Genomic DNA, 26,284 nt, shown 5'->3' on the forward strand with positions numbered 1-26,284 from the left:
CTCCAGGCCCCACCCCACCCCACCCCCATCCTCCTCAATGCCAGCCAAGTCAGACACAACTTGCCATGTCCCTGTGGTGTGCCATGAACTGGGCAGGTATGCCCCGGGGTCACTCAGAGCAGCCCACGGAACCCTAGAGCTCTGGCAGCTGTGGAACCCCTTCCGTGGCCCTTGTGAGTTACTGGCCCAGGAGTTTGTATCACATCAAAGGGTCATTTCGTCATCTCACCAGGGAGTCAGGAGATACCACCCAGAGAATGTATCAGATTTATACTAAAAAAAAAAGAAAATCCAGCAAGATCCATAGCTCTCTGTGGGAGCCATTCCAGTCTCTTCCTGTCACAGTGGCCCTAGAATCAGATACCACGCACTGGAAATAGCAGAGTGCAGCCCTGGACGTAGAGGGTGCATTGAGCACGTGCCACTGTGGCTGGGGGGAAACTTCCTTCTCTCTTCCTGCCTGGCCTGAGAGATTGCCTGGATTAAATCTCAACTGCAACAAAGCCTTGTTCTTACCGCCCTGACAGTTTCAGCATTAGGTTTCTTATTAGTTGTTTGGGTTTGGGGGTTTTTTTGTTTGTTTTTTTTTTTTCTTCATCTTCTCCCTTTTGACACTTTTCATTTCTGAGAGCCAAACCAAATACGCTAGGCGGACTAGCTAACCTGGCTGTGTCTGCGATTCCCAGAGCCCTGCTGCTGCTCTGATGGGTCCCTTTGGTAAGGAGGGAAATTTTTCTCCATTTTTATAATGAGGAGCCCTTAATTTGAATGTCTCTGTTCACTTCAGTTAATAGATTTGTAAGAAATAATGTGAGGTATTACCAAATCAGCTTAGACAACCGGATTAAAAATCTGCCTCACTGGGAAATCTGCTTCTTTGTTTAGAATACTCCACACTTTCTCAAGCCTGCATCTGCAAATCTTTGGCCTGATAAAGACTTCCAGAGTCCATCCGTCCATCTCTTGCTTCAGGACTGTACTTCGTCCAAGCATTCCACACAGAAGGGTAACTGGCTTGTTCTTTGAGTGGGATACCACGTCACAGTTCCTTTGGTGTTCCAGGGACATTTCTATACAAGAGATGGTCCCCTGTTTTCTTAGTGTATAGAGGCTCATCAGACCAATGTAAATCTCCTGTTGTTTTATTTTTTTAATTCCCATTTTTGTCTTTTATAGTCATGTTTTCTGTTTCTTGCCAAACTCCCGTTCTATTCAGCTCCCTTCCCAGCTTGTTCAGAAAAGGTATAACACCCACATCAAGATAAAACCTGCTGAGCGTGGTGGCACACACCCGTAGTCCCAGCTGCTCAGGAGGCTGAGGCAGGAGGATCGTTTAAGGCCAAGAGTTCAAGACCCACCTGAGCAACACAGCGAGACCCTTTCTCTAAAAAATTAGAGAGGTATAACTTTTCAGGAAAGAGGATAATCTGGAAAGTTGCTATAGGCACAGACTAGCATGTAGAAAAAACTGAAATTATCTCAGCTAGGGAAGAATGCTTTAGGCAGGAAGACAGCCAGAATTTTAGAAGTGTCTAGACATAAGTAAGTTAGAAATTAAGATATGAGTATGTTGGTGACATCTGCAAATACAAAATATAATCATCAGAAAGCAAACATTTGTTCTGGTTTTTGTCCAGATAACAGCTTAAAACTGAATTGTTGTATCTATTGTAGTGCGTGGTTCCAGCTCCTGCTATACACGAGGAGGTTAATTTGGAGCGACAGGTGTTAGCAACATGTGTTTCTTGGTCCTGTAGATTGCCACTGACCCCAATTCATTTGTCCACCTTTGCTGGGGTTACTTGGTCTCTCAGTTGTTGACTTTCACAAAATAATGGTTGACTCTAACCTTGCAAAGAATAATAAACAACTGTGAGTGGTGACAGCTGGAAGAGGTCTGACAGCTAGCAAGACCAGATTCCTTGTAAAGCTTTCCTCTCAGGTAGGGGAGACTTCCTCTTTTTCTCCGTGGAGAGCCTGTGCACCTGGATGTGGTAGAGCCTGATCCTCTAACCACTGGCCAGGCGTGATAGATACATATTAAGTTTTCCTACAACAGATAGATCTATCAGTCTAACCTGTGTACCTGGCCCTGTACCTCTTGAGACCTCAGCTGTCTTACTTGTAAGGTTAGAGAATGGGACTAGTAGTTCTTGTAGCTCCCTTCCGGGCTGATGAGTCCAAATTTCAGAATTGGCCTGTTTTGGGTGTAGCATTTGTAGGTCTCGTTGTTCCACTGTTGGGTATTTGCCTGAGCTGCAGGTCGGGGATAGGGGACGGTAAAAACTAAACGATAATTTATGTTTTTATATAGATTCACTAGAAATCTTAACTGTTTTATTTCTTTTAGGGCTGGGGGCTGCCAGTGCAGTTGCAGAGTTTTCAGTGCCATAGCTGGGAAGCAGAGAAGCTCTTGATTTGTTTTTGTTTTGTTTTTAACCTTTGAAAATGAATGGTAGAAATATGTGATGACCTAATATTAAAAAATCTAGGCCAAGCACAGTGGCTCCCCACTATAATCCCAGCACTTTGGGAAGCCAAGGTGGGAGGATTGCTTGAGGCCAGGAGTTCAAGACCAGTCTGGGCAACATAGTGAGACCTCCTCTCTACAAAAAAAATTTAAAATTAGTGGGGTGTGCTGGCATGTCCCTGTAGTCCCAGCCACTCGGGAAGCTGAGGTGAGAGAATCACTTGAGCCCAGGAGGTAGAGATTGCAGTGAGCCGTGATCACACCACTGCACTCCAGCCTGGGCAACAGAGTGCAACCCTGTCTCAAAAGAAAAAAAAAAGAGAAGAGAAAAGGAAGGAAGGGAGAAAGGAAAGGAAAAAAGGAAGGAAGGGAAGGAGGGAGGGAGGAAGGAAGGAAGATAAATCTAGCTAGACTAAGGCATATGGCTAGCATTCACTCAATAAATATTTAATGAACACTTATTACATGCCAGGCATAAAGTGTTGTTGATAATATAAGAAAGTAATTACATACTTGAGTTTCCCTCCCATCCAGGGAATCTTATCTTCTATCATGAGGGAAAGAAAGGAGGAAGTCCCTTTATATCACCACTTGAATCTAGAGGAGATGACTGTGAACTATCAAATTGTTAAGCAGTGGAATTTTGACTTTGGATAGACAGACCCGAATGGAGCCAAACTCTTGTTGTTTTTTGTTTGTTTTTCTGAGAAGGAGTCTCACTCTGTTGCCCAGGCTGGAGTGCAGTGGTGCGATCTCAGCTCACTGCAACCTCCGCCTCCTGGGTTCAAGCAGTTCTCCTGCCTCAGCTTCCTGAGTAGCTAGGATTACAGGCACGCACCACCATGCCCAGCTAATTTTTGTATTTTTTTTTTTGTAGAGACGGGGTTTCACCACGTTGATCAGGCTGGTCTTGAACTCCTGACCTCGTGATCCACCCACCTTGGCCTCCCAAAGTGCTGGCATTACAGGTGTGAGCCACTGTGCCCGGCCCAAACTCTCGTTTTTATTATGCCATTTTGTTCAAAGTTAGTTATGGGAGAGCAGTAACATCTTATTTACTTTTGGTCTAAGCAACAGCCTTTCATTCCTGTAAAAACAAATTCATACATTGCCTGGCAAAGGAGTTCATCACAAAGTAGGAAGGGAAGCTGGGTGTGATGGTGCGCACCCGTAGTCCCAGCTACTCAGCAGTCTAAGGAAGATCACTTGAGCCCAGGAGTTCCAGGCTGCAGTGAGCTGTGATCTCACCACCGCACTCCAGCCTGGGGGACAAAGTGAGACCATATCTCAAAAAAAAAAAAAGGACAGGGAGGGGGAAGGAGAAGTCCCCACAGCAGCCTCACAGCCATTACCACTTCCGGCCCACTTGCACAGTCTCTGCAAGTGCAGACTTGAAAGAGGACTTTGGAGTTAACTTTAATGAGTGGGAAATAACCATAGGATAAATTCTTCAAGAGCAATTTTAGTTTTCCCTGGTACTAAGTGCTAAAGGGATTCTGTAGAGTCAAAAAGTGACCAGATGCCTGTGGAAAAATAGATGCCTGGGCAAAAAAGATTGAGGTTTAGAGGGATTGCAGAGGGTTAGAGGGATTCCAGATCCCTCTGACTGTGTAAGTTTTATGTCTTATTCAATAGATGCTCTTACGGCAAAATACATTTCCATTTATTCCAGTTGTGTGAAATTCCAAACTAGGAAGTTATTTTATGTCTTCGTATCTCCTAAGAAGCCTGCAGATTCAAGTTAGGGGCTTGTGGGCCAGACCTGGCCAGGACGAGCACCATTTTCACTTGATCTGTCAGCTCCAAAAGGCTCCGAACATCATGCCAGATTACAGCTCAGACCTCATGGCCTGTGACACATCCTGGGACTTAGCTGTTAGAACCTCAAGTTTAGATTCTTGTCTGCTTAAACCAAACTAGGCATTTCTGAATAATTTCCTGCCCTCCACCAAACCATCTGCAGAAAGGAATTAATCTGAGTCACTGCCAACCACAGAGGAATTCATTCACTGGCCCCTCTTGTAACCGTCCCTTCTTTATACCCATCAATACATCCTCCCTTTCACCTCATGCTTTGTGACTATGAATAGAGTTGTTTACCTTGAAATCAGGCCAAGTCCACAGAACTTGTAACTGTATTTTCTCTTTTACAAATTTATTTCACGGAGTTCTGGTAGCTCTCTCTAACGTCTTTACTAGAGAGAAAACGTTGTTTCTGTTCTAAAATCATGACTTGTGCTGAGCGGTAAATGTTTGGGGCAGTCTCCCTGAATCAAGCAGCCCACCCCTCAACTCTGCTTCTCTTTCTCCATTCAGCCCCCTCGCATTCCTTATTCTTTAGACTGTCAGCTTGTTCTCTGGCAGTTATCCTAACACTCAAAGAGGGAAGGGGGCCTGAGTGGTTTTCCCTGTAGCCAGTCGTAACCATGCTTTTGTCTGCCATGTGCTTGGAGAGCCTCATCTCTGAAATGTTCCCGCTCTGCTGAGCTTCCTCTGTCCATTTCTTCCCTGCGCAGTGGTAGGGTGAGGCATTCTCCCCTTCCCTCTGCTGCATACGCTTCCAGCCTGTGTTGCTTTGAGCATTCAGATTGAGTTGCTGTTGCATTTGTGATTCTTGGCTCAAGTCCCTCTAGAAATCATATTACTACTCTGAGTTCAGGGAGGGCTGGAACAGCTACTAAGAACAGAATGCATTTTAATAACATTCAACACACAAAAGCCAGAGAATTTCTGCCAGAGGCCACCTTTGTATCCTATACTTGTCCCGTATTCCATCCCTTAAGAACTTTAAACACAGTGGGGTGCTACACTGTATAGTTTATGTGCCCTGCTGTCTACCAAAGGGCCTGTATCATCAGATTGTTTTGGTTTGGACATGCTTCAAATTTGAACTTAAATAGCTCTTTAGAACATTATCGAGGCCTTTCCCCAGAATTAGTATCTATTCCTTTATTTCATTCACCGTTTTCAGATTGTCTGCTACGTGCAGGCCTTTTGTTACGAGGCAATATTGGTATACAAAAAAGAATTCACCAAGGAGCTTGAAGAACAGTTGGGGAATTAAACATAAAACCAACTATTGAAAGGGGACAAAATGAATACTGTAGCAGTTTACACTTCTAACCAGGGATGGCATTACAGAGAAAAGGGGCTCAACCGTGAAGGGTAAGAAAGATAGAGAAGAAAGATGTGTAGGAAGTCAGATTGTCCACATTCTAGAATGAGAGAAAAGGAAAAGCAAAGTTACAGTGAGCTATGATCACTCCACTGAACTCCAGCCTGGGCAACAGAGCAAGACTCTTTCTCTTCAAAAGAAAAAAAAGAAAGAAAAAACTAAATTAGAAGAAACATGATCTGGAAAGAGCATTAATGGGAAACTCACAGAAGAAGTGGCCAATAAATATATATTTTTTAATGTTTTACCCCAATTTTTGGCTTCACTACAGATGGGAAGAACTACGAATGAAAACAGTGCTGTCATACTGGGAAGGTTGGGATTGGTTGGTTTGTTGGAGTCCCCAGTATGTTCAGAGAGTGGGAAAATGGCACCCTTATTTCTTGCTTATGGGCTGAATATTAGTACAGCTATTCTAGAATGGTCTGGTTACTTGTCAAAAGCTTTACACAGGTCTATACCCTTTGACTCGGGAATTTTAAGTAAAAAATCATAGACATGCAAAGATTTATGTATGGGAAAATATAATACATTAATATTTATAGTAATGAAAACGAGAACAAACTAAATGTCTATTGGAGTTAAATAAATTATAATACATTAATAAAATAGATTACAATGCAGCCCATTATAAATTATTTTAGAAGAATATTTTATCACATGAAAAGCTGTTTAATTATTGGGTGAAAAGAACAATTCAGTAAATAGTATGAACAGTATGATTTAATGTGTAAAGGGAACATTCACCAAGAGATGTTTATCAGGCACTGGAAAGATGTGAGTCTGAAACTCAGTAGAAAAAGAAGCTAGAGTTATAATTGAAGAAGCTAGAGTTATAATTGTGTAGATCCACCTTCATAATGGTTATGTTTAGATGATGGACATAGAAGAGTTATTATGCTAGTTATTATACATGTGATATTTTCTGTGATTAAAAAAAAATTTTAAAGAACACCTACCTCAAAAGAAATAAATTTGAAAGAAAGTGGATTAAATGTGTTAATCACTAAAGCACTTAGAATAATACTTGGCCCATAATAAATGCCCAGTAAGTTAGTTGCTGTTATTATCACCCTCCCCCCTTTTAAAGCTAAAGGTAAACACGTTTCGCTAAGCAGAGGATCTAAGAGAGAACAGTGGACAGTCTCCTTAGACCTCAGGAAACCCCTGCACATGTGAGACTGAGCAGAAAGAAGAAGAACACCACCAGGACAGGGAAGAAATGTTGGGGCAGACAGAGGAGAGCCAGAAATATGTGGGTGTTGGGGGCCTCTAGGGCAGACAGCCTAGCAGGTGTTTTCAGGGTCAGATTGGATCGTACAGTTAGATAATCCTTGGGGGTCCTTGATGGGTTTTTTTCTGAAGTTTTGAAATTATAACTTGCATACAGAAAAGTAAACAAATCCTATGTATATAGCTGAATTACACACTCATATAGCAAATTCTTGGAACAAGCAGCAGAATGTTACCAGTGCCTAGAAGCCCCTTGTCATCCTCCTTCCAGTCACTCCTCATCCTCCAAGGATAACCTGACCTCAAACACCACAGATTAGTTCTGCCTGTTTTTAAACTTTCTATGCCTGGAATCATACCATACTCTATTGTGTCTGGATTCTGTCATTCAACATCATGTTTACGAATTGTATCTGTTTTGTTATACATATAGTTCATTCATTCTCATTGCTCTATGATATTCCATTGTATGAATGTGCCACAAATTGTTTATCATCTATTTATCATTCAGTATGGACATTTGGGTTGTTCCCAGGTTTTAATACTCTTATCAGTGTCTTCAGGTGAATTTACATATACCTACAAGTCCACTTGTTCAGCTTGGCATTCAACTTTAGTAGATACTGCCAGATGTTTGTCTAAAGTGGTTATGGCCATTTACACTCCCACCGGGAGTGTAGGAGAGGCCAAGTGGTTCCACGTCCTTGTCAGCACTTGATATTGTCTGTCTTTTTAAATTTTAGCCATTCTGGTGGTCATTTAGTGGTATCTCCTTGTGATTTTAACTTGTATTTTCCTGGTGACTAATGAGTTATCCACCTTTTTATATGTCTGTTAACCATTTCAGTATACTCTTGTGGTCATTCAAGTGTCTTGCCTATTTTTCATTATTAACTGTTGTTACTGCTTTATAGGAGTTCTTTATGTATTATGGAGATGCATACATCAGATATGTATCTTCTCCTGTGGACTGTCCTTTCACTCTCTTAATGGTGTCTTTTAAGAGACAGAAATCCGGCCGGGCGCGGTGGCTCATGCCTATAATCCCAGCGCTTTGGGAGGCCAAGGCGGGCGGATCACGAGGTCAGGAGATCGAGACCATCTTGGCTAACACAGTGAAACCCCGTCTCTACTAAAAATACAAAAAATTAGCCGGGCGTGGTGGCGGGTGCCTGTAGTCCCAGCTACTCAGCTGAGGCAGGAGGATGGTGTGAACCCGGGATGTGGAGCTTGCAGTGAGCCAAGATTGCACCACTGCACTCCAGCCTGAGCGACAGAGTGAGACTCTGTCTCAATAAAAAAAAAAAAAAGAGAGAGACAGAAATCCTTAATTTTAATGTAGATCCAGTTTATCAATTTTTTCTTTTTGTGATTATTGCTTTTTGTGTTCTGTTTAAGAAATCTTTACATTCCCTAAAGATGGTCTCTTACATTTTCTTGTAAATGCTTTATTGTTTTACCCTTCACATTTATATATGTATTCATCATGAATTGATTTTTGTTAATGGTATGAGGTAGAAATCCAAATTTGTTTTGCATATAGCCCCACCATTTATCAGAAAGACCATCTTTTCCCAGTGCACAGTCAAGTGGCCATATATGTGTAGGGTTTTTCCGTGTCCTCTTTCCGTCCCATTGGTCTGTGTGTCTGCTCTCGTGCCAGTGTTATGTGTGTGCATTGCTGCCGCCTTGCAGTGACCTTCTTCCAGAGAGGAGCATTTGTATAGCTTTGTTCTTGGCGGCCGTCTTGGCTGTTCTGGGCTCTCTGCATTTCCACTTACTCTTTGGAATCAGCTCGTCTATTCACATACACACCTGCCAGTTTTGATATGGCTTGCATCGACTGTATAGATTAGTTGAGGCAGAATTCACAGCTTTACAGAAATGAGGCTTCCAGTCCTTAATCATGTTTATTCCTCCATTTAAGACATTTTAACTTCTCCAAATATTTTATAGTTTCAATATAGAGGCTTCTGTAATCTTTCGAGAGGGCAATTTCAGTGAAATAGCAGAAACTAAATTCTTAGTTATTAAGGAGAGAACTCAGAAATGCAGGTAACACATGTAGACTATTCTTTTGAGAAATTTGGTTACAGGAAGAGAAAAGTTGCTACTAGCTTGTGAGATGCAGATTCCAAAAGTCTTTTCAGGACGGGCAGGATTCAGTGCCCTCAGAAGCCATAGTGAAAAACCAAGGGAGGGGTTGGAAACAGAGTTCACTGAAGGGACAGAGACATGGAGAGTTAGCTCAGGAGTGTGGGTGCTCCTGAGGCGTGTGGAACCCTGCTCGCCTGGAGAAGCCAGGTGGGGTCACTTTGAGGCAGGACAGATCCAGACTCCCCGGGTGCCCACGTAGTCAACAGCACGGAGCTGTCGTGAGCCGTGCCCTCTGCACTGAGAGCAGCAGCAAGCCTTGCTGCCCTCACGCCTGTCCTCATCCACACCTCTAAGCCCCTGGAATACAGCACATGTTGTTTTAACAAAGCATGTTCCATTTTCTCTACCGAAGGTGTATACTTGTACATGTGTCATTCCAACAGTCCTTTCCCCCAGAGTATCTGAGTTAAAGTAAGGTTTGCTGGAAAGGGGCTTTTTTTTTTTTTTTTAAATAAAATCTTGCAGTGCCCAGGAGGCTTGAGGAATATTTTGTAGTAGAAATGCTATATATGGAGGAAACTAAGGTGCTGAGATACGAGACTTCGTGCTTAAGTTATAGAAAGGGCTGGCAGAATTCATGGGAGCAAACTTGTTTTGCAGTTTGGTGAAAGTTGGTTTACTCTGGAAGTGTTTTTCGATGTTTTGTTATTGTTTGTTTTTAGATACAAGGTTTTCAGCACATGCACAGAAGATGGCATCTGCACATCTAGGGAGCTGATTGGGTAAACTTCAGTGCTGCCCGTAATTATGGTGTTTTTAAGAAAGTAACCAAGAAGCCAGTATTTTTCACTGTAATAGTTGCAGTGGTGGGATTACTTGCCAGTATTAGAAAATGGAGAATGGGAAGTGGAAAATCTCATTGGATTACTCCTTACATTACTGCGTTTGGATTTGTAGTCTTAACAAGGCAATAAAAGGAAGGGGAAAAGGAATCAATTCATTGTAACTAGAATGTAATGAGCACCTTCATTAAGTCACAATTTAATTTGTACTCTCTGGGAAATTCTTTTCTGGTTTTAAGCCTAAAGGGGCCTGCCTTGAAGAGGAGGTGAGGAAGATAAGCAGGTGTGGGAGGGGTGTGGGTAGCGGGCAGGGGGTTGAAGAGAGCAAGAATATCTCGAGTAATACCTGTTAGGGGAAGTTTCAGACACTAAAATACATCTTTCCCAACTTATCCACAGAATCCATTGCATCCCAAAGCCACGGAAAAACTGCCTTTTTTCATGTGATGCTCATGGTAAAGAAATGCAGACGGCCCCCAGACGTCCCCCTTACTCTGGGCGGTCTGTTGCAAGCTCCCCAGTGGATGCTGAAACTGTAGATGGTACTGAAGCCTATAGATGCTGTTTTCTTCTATACATATATACCTGAGATAAAGTCTAGTTTATAAATTAGGCACAGTAAGAGATTAGTAATAAAATAGGACAGTTATAACAATACTTGGAACAGCATGCACTGTAAAACTTATGAATTATTTATTTCTGGAATTTTCCATTTAATATTTCCAGATCGCAGTTGACTGAGGGTAATTGAAACCGTGGAAAGGGAAACCATGGACAAGGGGGCGCCGCCGTATTTTAGTATAAGGAGGTACTAATCCATTTCAGGTTTTGTTTTCACACCTGTGCTGTATAACACATTGATCTAAGTTTTTAGTTTGCTTTCTTCACATCGCCTCTCTTTCCTAAGCAATCTAAAAGTTTTAACAACACATGCCTGTACTCCTTTGACTTCAGAATGACTAAAGCTTTACAATCAAAGTCAACAAAATAAAAATCGCATTTTAAAGGTAATCAGAGTTACACAAGAGAAGTTGATCCTTGAGATTCTTTCAAGCCAAGAAAAAATAGAATGGATCAAGCGCCAGTGAAATCTCTCCCTGCTCAGCTGTGCCCACATGTAATACTGCTTTCAGATAAAATTTGAACCATGCCTAATCCCTGGAGAACAGAGAAAGGCCTACCAGATGGAAAGCAACTCCAGCTAGTGAAGGAACACTTCCTTCTCTAAACTTTTCAATTCTGTGATTCCCTCTATTTTTAAACACCTTTTCCCAGGCATAGCATACATTAGACCCTGGAAAAAGCGTAGCCTTGTAGTCTGCCTCTGGTTTTTTTTCTCCTTAATCTTATTCCACCATTTCTTGTTATACTTCCTCCTCCAGCGCTAAATCACTGTCCCCCTTCTTGTTTACACCCTCCTGGCATGTGTAGGTAATAATCACATTTCCCTGCCCTTTGTTTTTACTTAGTTTGGGTCTCCATGTTTAGTTTTTCTAATCCTGCCCATAAAATGATTCTTTCAGCTTCTTAGTCATGCTGCCATTTTTCTTTGAACTTACTCCAGTTTGTCTCCATTTTTCTGGTAATGAGGTGTCTGAAACGGAACACAGTGCCCTTAGGTGTGGCCTCGCTGAAACTGTGTAATGGAATGGGGGTCTGCTGAGGAGTGATGCCTGTGTCTGGCCAGCCCGGAGACCTTTGTCTCTCTTGAAGAGCTGGAATCGCTTCCATCAAGATCCGGCGATTCCTGTGCTCCAGAATTGCAGTGAGCAGCCCAGTGCCTTTCCTCCTTTGTGCCTCACCTCATACTGTGTTTCCATTTGAACTGACCATTTTCTGTCCCCTGCTCTCAAGAAAATACCCGCCCCCCCAACCCTGCCTTCCTTTCTGTCCAAACTACTGAAGGCAGTAGCATTTTATCTCTACCTATTTGTTGCAGTTACTACACAGTGTTTTGCATAGAGCACTCAGTCAATTTTTTAAAGAGTTTTTTGTTGGTGTTTTTTTTGTTTGTTTGAGATGGAGTTTCGCTCTTGTCTCCCAGGCTGGAGTGCAGTGGCGCGATCTCGGCTTACTGTAACACCCGCCTCCTGGGTCCAAGTGATTCTTCTGCCTCAGCCTCCTGAGTAGCTGGGATTACAGGCACCTACCACCACGCCCGGCTAATTTTTTTGTATTTTTGGTAGACGGGGTTTCACCATGTTGGGTAGGCTGGTCTCGAACTCCTGATCTCAAGTGATCCACCCGCCTCGGCCTCCCAAAGTGCTGGGATTACAGGCATGAGCCACTGCGCCTGGCCAATTTTTTTATAGTTTTACTGAGATATAATTTACATACATACAACTCACCCATTGCAAGTACATAATTCAGTAGATTCAGTGTGTTCTCAGAGTTGTGCAGCCATCACCATAGTCAATTTTTGAACATTTTTGTCACCCCAAAGGGAAGCCCCCACCTATTAGCAGTCACTGCCAATCACCCCATCCTACCCCAGCCCCAAGCAGCTGCTACTCTTACTTCCCAACTCTGGATTTGGCTACTCTGGAATTTCATCAAGAATGGAATCAGGCTGGGCATGGTGGCTCACGCCTGTAATCCCAACACTTTGGGAGACCAAGGTGGGCAGATCGCTTGAGCCCAGGAGTTCGAGACTAGCCTGGGCAACATGGCAAAACCCCATCTCTACAAAAAAATACAAAAATTAGCCAGGTGTAGTGGCATGTGCATATAATCCCAGCTACTTGGGAGGCTAAGGCAGGAGGATCACTTGAGTCTGGGAGGTGGAGGTTGCAGTGAGCTGAGATCCTGACACTGCACTCCACTGAGCAACAGAATGAGACCCTGTCTCAAAAATAAAAAAAGAATAGAATCATACAAGACGTGGTCTGTTGAGACCGGCTTCTTTCATTTAACGTAATGTTTTTATATACTTTACATAGTGTAGCTTTACATAATGTCACGTGTCAGAACTTCGTTCCTTTTTATTGGCCAGTTGGTTAATACTTTTTGAGTGGATATTTTATACACTTCAATTTTTCCCTCCTTAAGGTCGTAGAGTACCAGAATTATGCCTTTAAAAGTATATACAGTTTTAAAAGGTATTTATGTTATATATTTTGGTATATTTCTTATTGCAAAATTGATGTTGCTTGTGCTATAAACAGTACAGAAGTATGTAAAGTAAAAGTAAAATCAAAACTCCTTCCATCCACTGAGAGCTTTTTTTTTTTTTTTTTTTGGAGACAGAGTCTTGCTCTGTCACCCAGGCTGGAGTGCAGTGGCGCAATCTCACCTTATTGCAACCTCTGCCTCTGGGGTTCAAGCTTTTATTGTGCCTTAGCCTCCTGAGTACCTGGGACTACGGGCACTCACCACCACATGTGACCGATTTTTTTTTTATTTTTAGTAGAGACGGGGTTTCACCATGTTGGCCAGGCTGGCCTCAAACTCCTGACCTCACGTGATCCGCCTGCCTCGGCCTCTCAAAGTGCTGGGATTATAGGCATGAGCCGCTGCGCCCAGCTTCAGTGAGGTCTTTAAAAAATCTTTGTTCCAGCCGGGCGTGGTAGCTCACGCCTGTAATCCCAGCACTTTGGGAGGCTGAGGCGGGCGGATCACAAGGTCAGGAGATCAAGACCTTCCTGGCTAACATGGTGAAACCCCATCTCTACTAAAAATACAAAAAATTAGCCGAGCGTGGTAGCAGGCGCCTGTAGTCCCAGCTACTCGGGAGGCTGAGGCAGGAGGATGGTGTGAACCTGGGATGTGGAGCTTGCAGTGAGCCGAGATCGCACCACTGCACTCCAGCCTGGTGACAGAGCGAGACTCTGTCTCAAAAAAAAAAAAAAAAAATTCTTTGTTCCTACAAGTTGCCTTAGTAAACATACTTGTACATACATTCTTAAATTTCTTACTGGTGTTTCTGTTGAACATACTCTAAAAGTAGAATTATTTGGTCAAAGGACATATACAATTAAATTTGGCTGATGAGACCAAATTGCTCACCTCCCTACAATTGTCCCACAGGTCATTGCTCTGCTGTTCCCACTTCCCATGCCCTAGCCAACTCTGTAGTTTATATTTCTTGTTTGTTTGTTTGTTTTGAGTTTTTCTATTCCTTTTTTTTTTTTTTTTTTGAGATGGAGTCTTGCTCTGTTGCCCAGGCTAGAGTGCAGTGGTGTGATCTCGGCTCACTGTAAGCTCCGGCTCCCGGGCTCAAGCAATTCTCCTGCCTCAGCCTCCTGAGTAGCTGGGACTACAGGTGCCGCCACCATGCCCGGCTAATTTTTTGTATTTTTTTTAGTAGAGATGGGGTTTCACCATGCTAGTCAGGCTGGTCTCGAACTCCTGACCTCGTGATCCGCCTGCCGCCTCAGCCTCCCAAAGTGCTGGGATTACAGGTGTGAGCCACCGTGCTGGGTCTTGTTTTTCTTTTTTTGAGACAGGGTCTCGCTGTGTTGCGCAGGCTAGAGTGCAGCAATGCAATCATATAGCTCATTGCAGCCTCAACCTCCTGGGCTCAAGAGTTCCTCCCACCTTAGCTTCCAGAGCGGCTAGAACTAGAGGCACGCACAACCACACCTGACTAATTTTTTTATTTTAATTTTTTGTAGAGATGGGGTCTTGCTGTGTTGCCCAGGCTGGTCTTGAACTCCTGGGCTCAAGTGATCTGCCTGCCTCAGCCTCCCAAAGTGCTGGGATTACAGGTGTGAGTCCCCACACCTGGTCAACTTTATATTTCTTTTTTTTTTTTTTTTTTTTTTGAGACAGAGTCTCACTTTGTCACCGGGGCTGGAATGCAGTGATGTGATCTTGGCCCACTGCAACCTCCACCTCCTGGATTCAAGCAATTCTTCTGCCTCAGCCACCCAAGTAGCTGGGATTATAGGCGCCCGCCACCACGCCTGGCTAGTTTTTGTATTTTTAGTAGAGACAGAGTTTCACCATATTGGCCAGGCTGGTCTTGAACTCCTGACCTTGTGATCTGCCCACCTTGGCCTCCTAAAGTGCTGGGATTACAGGCGTGAGCCACTGCGCCTGGCCATTATTTAATTATTAATGAAGTTGGGTATTATTTTTGTGCTTGTTAGCCATTTGTATTTCTTCTGTGAGTTTTTTGTTCATATTCTCTGCCTGTTTTTCTATTAGCTTATAGGTTTTTAGGCTTATAGTACCACTTCATAATACATTGATGTCAATCCTTTGTCTTTTTGTTTTGTGTTTATTATGTTTTTCAAGCCGTCATTTGTACTTTAATTAAATTTATAGCTCTTCTGTCTCCATACAGACATTTTAAATTTCTAAATAGTCCAACTTACCCTTTTATTCCTTTATGACTTCTGAATTTAAAAGCAGTTACCCTCCTCTCCAAAATAAAGCTAAAAATACTTTTCTGTCTCCCATCCCAAGATTATAAAAAATATGCTCTTAAATTTACTTTCAGTATTTTCACAGCATAGGTTTTAAATATACATCTTTAACCAGTTTGGTATGGTATAAGCAAGAATACAACCATAAATGGGCCCAGTTGGCCCCATACAGTTCACTGACTTCATACGCTTCCTGGTCATATCCTAAATCCCAGTCATTTAATGGTATCAACCCAAGACTCTTCTAATTATTGTACTTTTATGGCATGTTTTGTTTGGTAAAGCAAGTCTTAGTATCACTCTTCTTCCTTTAAAATATTTTCTTGACTCTTCTCTATATTTATACTTCAGGATAAATGTTAGAATCCATTATCAAATTCCAAAAAGAACCTTTAGGATTTGTTTGGAAATGTGTTATACACACAAATACACACATACATAAAGCCTCAAGTAATGCATGATAAAATATATAGCAGTGGTTATCTCTAGATGATGGTGATATTCTAGGTGATTTTTTTCTTGGTTTTTTTCTTTATTTTCCAAAGTTTTTACAATATTTGTGAAGCACTTTTTACTTTGTTTTATTTTATTTTATTTTATTTTTGAGATAGAGTCTCGCTCCGTCGCCCAGGCTGGAGTACCGTGGCACGATCTCGGCTCACTGCAACCTCCGCCTCCCAGGTTCATGCAGTTCTCCTGCCTCAGCCTCCCGAGTAGCTGGGAGTACAGGCACGTGCCACCACGCCCGGCTATTTTTTGTATTTTTAGTAGAGAGGGGGTTTTGCCGTTTGGCCAGGCTGGTTTTGAACTCCTGGCCTCAAGGGATCCGCCCACCTCGGCCTCCCAAAGTGCTGGGTTTACAGGCGTGAGCCACCGCACCCAGCTGTGAAATCACTCCCGGCTGTGAAGCACTTTTTAAATTGCGGAAAACCCCTGAAAAAAATGTTCTTAAACTAAATTATATCGTTCAGTAACTTCATGATTATCTACTTAACATAACAGAAGCCCAATTAGAATAAAGACTATTTCATGGGAAATAAATAAGTGACTTGTAGAGACTGAAGAAGAGTTACCTGGCTCAGAATATAAACTAGAATTGTCTGGAATATTCCTGGGAAGGATCGAGCTGGAATCAAGCTACTGAAGCAGCATCACCCCATAACCTTTTCTGTAGCTTGGTTGATGTCAGTTCTGCTGAGACTTTAGAGTTTGTAGCCTTTTCACTTAGCAGCATTCCTGGGTTGTTTTCTCTGCAGCTGTATTTACAAGGTACCCAGCCTCCTAGCTTTCCCCGTTGAAGAGATTCTTACTCATGTGACACAGCCAGAGTTTGGGATGCACCAAGGCAGCGTGGCCTAAATCTGGCCCCTCAGTGTCCCAGTCTTTTAGTCACCATTTAGCAGAAAGAAGATCGCTAGGTCTATTCTTAACTCTTCGATATATTTCAGAAGCACTGTGCTAATTCTTGACTCAGAGCATCTAGATTCTTTCTTTTCTTTTTCTTGCCCTGTCTTATGGTGCCAAGCATCTAGTTTTTTTTTGTTTGTTTTTGTTTTTTGCCTGTTTTAAGATGGAATCTCAGCTGGGTGTGGTGGCTCACACCTGTAATCTCAACATTTTAGGAGGCCGAGGCAGGAGGATCACTTGAGGCCAGGAGTTCAAGACCAGCCTGGGCAACATAGTTAGACCGCACCTCTAAAAAAAAAAAAAAAGAAAAGAAAAGAGAAATAGAAAAATTAGCCAGGCACGGTGGTACACATCTGTAATCCCAGCTACTTAAGAGGCTGCAGCAGGAAGATCACATGAGCTCAGGAGGTCAAGGCCACAGTGAGCTTGATCAAACCATTGCACTCCACCCAGACAACAGAGGGAGACCCTGTCTCAAATTAATAGAAAGAGAGAGAGAGGAGAAGGGTAGGAGGCAAGGAGGGAGGGAGGGAGGAAGGAAGAAAAGAAGGAAAGAAAAGAAACAAGAAAGAGAGAGAGAGAAAGAAAGAAAAGAAAAGAAAGGAAAGAGAAAAAGGCCAGGCGCGGTGACTCAGGCCTGTAATCCCAACACTTTGGGAGGCCGAGGCGGGCGGATCACAAGGTCAGGAGATCGAGACCATTCTAGCTAACACGGTGAAGCCCCATCTCTACTAAAAATATAAAAAATTAGCTGGGCGTGGTAGCAGGCGCCTGTAGTTCCAGGTACTCAGAAGGCTGAGACAGGAGAATGGCATGAACCTGGGAGGCGGAGGTTGCAGTGAGCTGAGATCGCGCCACTGCACTCCAGCCTGGGTGACAGAGCGAGACTCACGTCTCAAAAAAAAAAAAAAAAAAAAAGAGAGAAAAGAAAGATAGATGGGGTCTCACTACCTTGCCCAGGCTGGACTCAAACTCCTGGGCTCAAGCGATTCCCCCACCCTCAGCCTCCCAAGTAGCTGGGATTACAGGCATGCACCACTGTACACAGCTCCCTTTTTGCTTTTTAATCTATATGCTCTTGCTGGGTGATCTTTCCCATTTAGTAACAGTTAGAACACCTAATATTTGTCAAGCACTTTATATGACTATCTCATTAAATCCTTAAAACAGCCCTATAAGGTAGGGCACAGGAGCTCACAACTGTAAGCACTTTGGGAGGCCGAGGCAGAGGCAGGATTACTTGAGCCCGGGCGTTCAAGACAAGCGTAGGCAATATAGACTCCCATCTCTCCAAAAAATTAAAATTTAAAACATTGGCCTGACATGGTTATTATTGCCTCATTTTACAGATGAGGAAACTGAGACTCAGACAAATCAAGGTCAGATGAACTGATTGGCAGAACTGACCTTGAAACCCAGGCAGCCTAACTCCAGAGCCTATGCTCTTAACTAGACTTTATATTCCATTTTTAATTTTCCTCCTTTCTTTCCTAAAACCTGCTGTCTCCTTCGTTCTTGGTCTTATTTGTCCAATATCCCCAGCTAGAATTGTCAGAAATGATTCTCCAGTTCTCCCTCACTTAACACCTCCTCCTTTTAGTCCTGCCTTTTGAAGAGGCTCAGACCTGTGTGTTCCTTTCCACGTCCCTGACCCTCCCTTGCATCAGCCCTGCCTAACCCCCACCTGGACTGGGAGCAGGAGCTGCCCTTGGTGGACTCTTCCTTCTGCTCAGTCTGAGAAAGTGGCGATGCTCATGTCACTGTACCATTTAAAACTGCGTGGACTCCTTTTCTGTGGTTGTGGTTTGGTTTCTAGGCAGATCACACTGGAACGCCCTCACTTCACGTGCTCAGTCTGGCCCTCGCGTGTGTTTTCAGCTCCATTTCCTGTCATTCTCCACCCACTCCCTGTGCCTTACATTCCTGCCATCCTGAGGCTTCCCTTTTCGCAAGATCTGGGCCAGGCCTGTCCCAGCCCCACGCATCAGCATTTGTTCTGCGCTAAGCCTCCTTTGTCTTTGGTCTCCCAGACAGACTCTAGTCAGCTGTGAAGATCCAGACCCCATGCCTCTTTAGTAACATTTCCTGAGACTCAGGGTGAGCAGACACTCTTAGGGCTGCCACAGCACATGCTCAAGCCTCAGCTGCGGCCTCACGCTGCTGGGTGGTCGTTTATCTGTTTACGTGCTTGTCTCCATTAACCTAAATGGGTCTTCAGGACAAGGACCAAATCCCTTCAGCTTCAGCACCCAGCACAGAGTAGCGCTCAATAAATGTTGGTTAAAATGCTTGAAGGAATGTGAAAGAGGTTGTTAAAAACAACAGGAAGTTAGAAATATACTTATTTCTAAGCAAAGGGATTATCTTGTGTTTCTCAAAGTAATCTCTTCAGCTAAATTAGCAGGCCTCAGGTGGGTAGGCTAATGTACCGAATGAAAGCGATACACGGCAAATGGAGAAGTCCTTTACATTCTAAGTTCCCTTAGGGCGAGGGTCGCTCCACAAGGTTAGGATCCTCTCTGAGATCACCATGCCCCTCTCTCCTGCTCTCATGCACGTTCATGAGCCTGTGACTTGGTGGAAAGAACGTTCTGTTTACAGTGAGAGGCCAGGGCTGAAGTCACATCTCTGCAAAAATGATCAGCTTTCGGCCTAGAACCAGTGACTAACTTTTTGGGCCTCACTTTCATGAAGACGCATTTGATATTTGCTTTTACACTTTTCTTATGGTTAATTTTGATGCAGAGAGACTTCACATAGAGAGTGCCTTTGTCATTTATTGATGAAAAATAATTCTTATCTCAGTGCAAATGGGATTGTTGTATCTGAAATCCATCTCCTTTCCCTTTCAGCTTCAGGATGAGTTAGAGAAAGGTGAACGGGACAATGCAGAACTGCAGGAGTTTGCCAACGCCATTCTTCAGCAGATAGCAGACCATTGTCCCGACATCCTAGAGCAAGTGGTCAATGCCCTGGAAGAGTCCTCTTGACCCTGCTTTATGGGGAAGCCTGAGGTAGTCAACCCAGGAGCCAAGAAAGGAGAACTACGAGGAACAGGTGCCCAGAACCTTCTTGGCACCAAACACTACAAACTTCATCCCAACTTGCTCACTTGAAGAAGTGTGATTCCAGCACCGTTTCTACATCTGCCATCTTACTCTGCCTTTCTGCTTTGGATGTGGTCTCTACACTAACCTTCTTGATGTCCAAGGTAGATAAAAGGTCGAATCTCTCTGAAGAACTGCCACCTGGTCATCAGCAGTGGAGAACTGTGGGAGCTGGTGGCTCTGCCCTGACAGAGAGCCATGGAGCAGAGGAGCCTCTCACCTCCTGTCCTCTGACATGAGAATGAAACCAGGAATGGACTTGGAGTTCAACAGGCTGAGAGGATGCCTCCAATGGACCAGAGCTGAGTGTTCTAATATCACAATAGGTGCTTTCTCCTAAAAGGGTAAAAAACAATCTCAAAAAGATTAGAAAAAGAGAAGGGGGGAAGGGAAGAGAAAATCGACTCTTCTTTTTACTGTCTCTTCTGCTTACTTTTACACATGAGATGCTTTGTACCGGGGAGGTGTGAGCAGGCCTCACGATGGCTTGGGAGCACTCATTCTCCCCAGGTCTGAGTCTTCCCCCAGCCCTGCCTGTCTGTCCCAGCCTTCCTCACTCTGTTCCTTGGCCAGTTAACAAGAAGATGGTGTGAGGTGTTCTCCACCAGTCTCTCCCGTTTGAGACTGTTGACGTTATCATACTGAGGTGTTAGATCAAATATCTCTAATTGAAGAACATGTGAGGTTGAAAGAGCACCAGCCAGGGCAACATAGCGTGACCCTGTCTCTACAAAAAATTAAAAAGAGAACATACAAAGTTGACATATGAGACCCTGTTGTCCCCGCCTGCAGCTTTGCCCCAGTAACAGATGCCCGTTCCTCTTGGGCTGGTTTCCCCTGAACACCTCCAAGAGGCTGCCTGCCTTGCCAGCACCCGTGTCCTGAGCTCCGGCAGCCCAGTGGCTGCTGAAGTTGTGATCCCTCACTCACCCTGCTAGCTTTGCCCTTGACTCGTCTTCTCTGAACCTCAGCCTCGTGCGTTGCCTGGAACCTTCTTCTAGCATAAATGAAGGTTTTTCCTCCTGCACACATTCCTTCCTCGGTTATTTCATTCATAGAATATTTATGAAATGCCTACTGTGTGCAAGTCATCCATCCTTGAAAAGGCCACTTCTCAGTGAGGGAGAGATGTAGTGGATTCTGTGAGACATACCTGCTGGAGTCAAAGCAGTAAATAGCATGTCCTTCCCCTCCCCGATCTTAAGAAAAGGTGTGTTTTCTAGAAAAGTTCCCTAATGGAATTCGTGAGTTTAGGGGGGCTCAGTCACCCGCTTGCCTGTAGGATTCCATCTGATGATTCTGGATTTTTGCTGTTTGTTATTGCCCTTAGAGAGGCTCTGAGTATCTACTTGTGGGTGGCCATTTCCTGACATCTGCATGTACCTCGTGGAATTCAGCCAGCTTCATGTTGCAAATCAGAAAGCTGACCCCAAGACTGCAAATCAATGAAGGTATTGGCGTTGTTAAGGACGTAGCGTAGACAACAGCAGTCGTAAATAATTAGGCAGGAACTTAACCCAAATCTAGTTCTTTGACCACCTCTACCACCAGAACCCAGCAGACACTCACATCTCCTGATAAGAGTTGCTGGACTCAATGTTTTTGTTTTGCATTTTCTCCTCTCCTTCCCCACTTACTCAGAGAATTTAAAGTCTGTAGAGTCAGCACAGCCCCATCAGTCCAGGAACTTCCCCACCACCAGCCCTTGACTGTCCCATTAACTGACATGGTCAGATTTCCAGCTCCCCCTACTCCCTGCTGTGAAACAATCCCTCTCCCTGTGAGAGGAAACTGTGGAGCGTTTCTTATCGAAGGTTAAATGGACTCTGCTCATAAACCTCTTACTGAGATGCTTCCTGATAGCCAGGCTGGCCAGAGAGGGGTGCAGGGGTTAGATAGTAAGTGGTGGTCGTTTGTGGTCAGTTACCTCAATTCTGTTCATTGCAGTGCCCATAAACCACGTAGAAAGCTCCCAGCACTGAAAGGCAGGAGTGTTAGCATCTCGCTTTATCCACCATAATGTAAAGAACTGGGGTGTGATAACAGCCTTCACGGGGCCACAGTGGAACCAAGACAGCAGGCGAGGCCGTGCCTAAACAAGTGCTTTGGCACGGGCACTGGCCAGCTGCTCTCTCCAAGCAGGTGCCCCAGATCCCACCCACGTGGACTTTCTCATCAGGTGCAGCACCTGCCACTCTCAGCCACTGGGTGTGTGACTCTCCTCTTCATCTCAGCATTCTCCATCACTTCCTTTCCAGAAAAACTGATGGAAGGAAGCCCTCTGTGACAGTGCTTCTGAGAAGGAAAATTTCTGGGACAGATATCATCTGTCTGGTCTCTATGAACAGCAAGGAATCTTCTTGACCGTTCTTGGGCACTGGAGACTGGCTAAGAGTTCAATAATAAACATGGCCTGCCTTTGTGCTGTAGGGCAGAGTGGATGCAGTTTGTAGCTTTCAGAGTATCTCATTGAGTCTAGATCATTGAACCAACACTTAACCAACTGTCCCACTCCCATCACACTAGGACTTGTCATTCCATGCCCCTCTCCTAGTGGTCATGGTTTCATATGGTCATACAACTGCTACTGAAGTTATATAGCCTTGAAAACTCAGTGCAGGTTGCCCTTAATTTTCCCCAAACCCCTCCATCGGCAAGTCTAGTTGCCCTTTAGCACCTAAAGATCTGCACCCCAAATCAATGTCACCATAAAGAGGGCAAGAAGAAAAGTGGGTGCGATCCCAATGGGGTTTTGTAACTGAAGAAGCACAGTGTGAGCTTCTCATCTTTTCATATACCTCTAACCCCCGGTACTCATTGAATCATTGATGAGGTCTCTCAGTTGAGATTTGCAAGGACTTTGATACCATTTGAAATGGAAAAATTTTGAACGGGCTTTAACATGTTTAGGAAATGTGGATGGGGCCGGCCACAGTGGCTCACGCCTGGAATCCCAGCACTCTGGGAGGCTGAGGCAGGCGGATCACCTGAGATCAGGAGTTCGAGACCAGCCTGGCCAAGATGGTAAAAACCCCGACTCTACTAAAAATACAAAATTAGCCAGGCGTGGTGGCGTACGCCTGTAATCCCAGCTACTCGGGAGGCAGGAGAATCGCTTGAGCCTGGGAGGCAGAGGCTGCGGTGAGCCGAGATCGTGTCACTGCACTCCAGCCTGGGTGACAGAGACTCCATTTAAAAAAAAAAAAAATATATATATATATATATATATATATATGGATGGGAATCACCAAATTCATCTCAGCTCTAACCTTTTAACCTTTGTCCTTGCACTTTACAATCTAAAGATCTACCTGTGGCTCTCAGACTTCCTCACACTTGGGTTTGAGAAATAACTTGTAAAGCAGACTGGACCCAAGGCCGCCTTCAGTGTCAAGAAGGGCATTGTGACTTGCCCCTCGATTTCTGTCCATTGAAGTCTGGTTTTCCATGAGGAACTTGCGGGCTCACCCACCCCCAGAGTGAGAGAAGAGGAAGGCGAAGTCATCACAGACACGGTCTTAGCCACCTGCTGAACTAATCCCTCCACTATTGAGGGTCAGGGTTGTGAGGAAACCATCATGTGTCACCCCAAAATATAAATGTTTCTGAGCCACCCATCCACTGGCATTTGGATTTGCTGCCAGAGTCCTGTTCCTCCCAGAACCATCCCGCCCTCCTGTTGACCATGTTACTTGAGTGTAGGCCCGGTGTCAAGACCCTCAGAGTCTTTGAGGAAAGAGCCAAGCAGAGAAGACCTCACTGCGTGGAGTGTGACACCACATGGCATTTCTCAAGCCCAGCGGACCCCATGTCAGCAAATACCAGTAATTTAACATCTGCTGCTGGCCTCCTCTTCACCTGGCTGGGTTCGGAACTGAGGAGGAAGGATGAGAAGAGACTGCAATGCAGCAGGCACCCTCCGCAGAGTGAGGCCGCCCGTCCATCACTGCCAGCCCTGGGCTGCTCAGGAGGGGACGCGAACCACTCAAAGGAATGTCTTAAAGAGGATCTGGAGTTTCCCCCATGCAAATTAGGGAAGAATTAGGCAAGAAAAGACATACATTACAGGGAAATCCTTCTGAACAAAATGGCTGTCTTTACCTACTCTTCTTCAGCAAAAACCGTCTCCAGACTTTTTAGTGTCAAAACTGTAACCAGCTGTCTCCTGATTTTTTCCAATGTGTTTGGCAAGTGCTGTGACCCTGTTGTAGGTGCTTCTCCTGACTCTTGGGGGAGAAGTGGTTTTAGGGATTGATTTGGGGGAGCGGGTTTTTGTCCCATCCCACCTCCTCTCTTCTTTCTCTGCTTGTCGATATTGTCTGTGTGATTCAGAGAATTGGGGCGGTTACATTGTGTCTGTTGTTGAGATTATTAAAAGATTAAAACGTAGTTGTAGAAATGAAAAATTAAAGAGCTGTGTTTTAAAAATGCAAACCAATATCTTGTTAATAAAGGAATTCAAGCTATGGGGCAGCCACACTCCCCTCCTCCCAGGCTGGCATAGGTGGCCCTGGGCTGGCGGCTTAGGAAGCATGGAGCACACTTAGGGTAGTGCCTGCCTGGGCAAGAGACACCTGCCAAGCAAAAGGAACGAGAATCTGGGGCTCAGAGCCTCGCAGTTGTGCCAGGATTTTCCTATACATGTTCAGGACCTCTGGGTAGAGGTTTCACAGTTTGTGACCCCATAACCACCCTCACCCCACGTGGGTTCTAGCTCAGTGTGCCTAATACTGCACGGTAACCTGGGCTTGACCCTGAAGCCCCTGCCCGGCAGGCCACAGGACCTCTCCTGCCCAGTTGGTGCTATCTCATCCAGTGACCACCCAGCACAGGTGAGCACTGGCCAGCCTGGAGCCTGCAATCCAGGTGGGACAGACTGTCCTCCATGTCAGTTCCTTCTGGCTTCGGGCCCTCAATTCTTTCCCTTTGAGCTTTTTTAGACCCCAGATCTCCTAGGCCCAGGCTCTCTCTTGACCCCAGAGAAGCCACTGTCAGGAAAGGAAGTGAACCCTACTGAAGCCAGAGAATCCACCCCGGCCAAAGCAGGCCCTCTGGGTCCAGCCCCTCATTCCACACCACGCCAGTATTGCATCCATCTACTGCAGCTACACATCCTGAGGGCAGCACCACCCACTCTGGCCTGCTGGCCCATTGCAGGACTAGCCCGGGCACCTGCCGGGCACTGCAGGATGTCCAGTGGGGCCTGTGACTGCTCCCTGATGCATCAGAAGAGAAGTGTTGCACTTTAGTGGAGGAGCTGAGGAGCACCTGCCCCCTTGTAGCTTGAGTTCCTTTTGGTAACAGTAGCAGCCTCCATGGTGGTGTCTGGGATGCAAATGCACCCGCTGCCTTCAGCTGTATGTGTGTGTTCCTGCTGGAGTTGTGTTACTGACAGGATAATGACATTACAAAGAAATTGTGTTATATTCAACTTTGCCTTGATAATTATTGTAAACACTTTGTTCATTTTTTCTTTTTTATTCACAAACTAAATCCACCAGGAAATTATAAAGTTATTTAAAAACCGTGCTGTGTCCTTCTTTGAGTGTCACCCAGCTGATCATCCAGGCATGGTGTGTCCCCAAATGCTAGAAAAGATGGACAAGGTCTGCAGTGCCCAAGAGGCCAACTCCAATGGCAGGCAGCCCAAGGGCCAGGGGTCCCAGGATTTATGGTGGGTGTGGGAGTCACCACACAGCCCTGACGGGCTTGGTGCCGCATCCCCCAGCCCGCTGTGATCTCGGAGGAGTGAGCCTCCTTTCCCTTCCCGCCTGATCTCCGAGTTTGCAGCTTTTAAAGTCAATTCCCGGTTCCCTTTTTCCTTCTTTCTACCCTCAGCCCCGGGCCAGGTTATCCATATCAGGTCTCACTGTTCCAGAGCTTAGAGCAGGTGCCCAGCGCTGAGGGATGGTGTTGCTGTTGTACCAAGGTAGAAGAGCCGGAAGGGCGGCCACCAAGGGAGGGCTTTGCCCAGGACTGGGACTCAAGCTTCAGCAGGGCGCGTTCTGATGCACTGACTCTGGGGCGTGCAGGCTGGGTCAGCAGAAAGTGTGCGTGCCATGAGTAAAAGGAGCCGAGAAACCCTGTGCTTGGACGCGGCTGTCATTTCCAGCTTTGGGATTTGTCTTGGGCTTTATGCTCAATAAGAAATTATTCTGGGGAATTTCTTTTATGAGAATTACTTTTCTGCTTAGCCACACTTCTGTGTCTACCCGAGAAAGGAATCAAGCCAGCTCGCTGCATTCCTTCCCTCTCCCGTGTAAATTCTGCCACACGCTGGGTGTTGGCTCTTGGGAATTGTAGCAAGAGAGTCCAAACTCGTTCTTCCTGGTCGGCCCTCCCAGTGCCCAGGTCCCACCCTGGCCTCGCTCTCTGCAGCCACAGCAGCTGTTGGGAAGCTCTGCCAGGGGAAGCGTGCCCAGGAGACAGGGCGCTGTGGACACGGCCGCAGGGCTGAGGTTGCTTGTACTTTCATCATACGAAGCAGGAACAATTTTACTAGCCGAGCATGTATTATTCTGCACAATATAAAATCACAACCACAAGCAAATGTGTCCACAGAAAGCTGTCAGATTACACTGGTC

General features: G+C 45.0%; 1 protein-coding gene across 18 annotated transcripts in view; it reads left to right on the forward strand.

The window, feature by feature from the left end:
* Window positions 1-25,226, forward strand: part of ERC1 (ELKS/RAB6-interacting/CAST family member 1) — a 519,708-nt gene extending 494,482 nt beyond the window's left edge. For all 18 annotated transcript variants that reach the window (XM_063694551.1, XM_055357508.2, XM_055357510.2 and 15 more), the window contains one exon: window positions 19,446-25,226. In XM_063694551.1, the coding sequence (XP_063550621.1) occupies window positions 19,446-19,583 (138 nt within the window). In that variant the 3' untranslated portion in view covers window positions 19,584-25,226. The remainder of the gene's footprint in view (window positions 1-19,445) is intronic.
* The last annotated feature ends 1,058 nt before the right edge of the window (window positions 25,227-26,284 follow it).

Source organism: Gorilla gorilla, chromosome 10 (genome assembly GCF_029281585.2).
Source record: "Gorilla gorilla gorilla isolate KB3781 chromosome 10, NHGRI_mGorGor1-v2.1_pri, whole genome shotgun sequence".
In the NCBI taxonomy this organism is placed as follows: domain Eukaryota; kingdom Metazoa; phylum Chordata; class Mammalia; order Primates; family Hominidae; genus Gorilla; species Gorilla gorilla.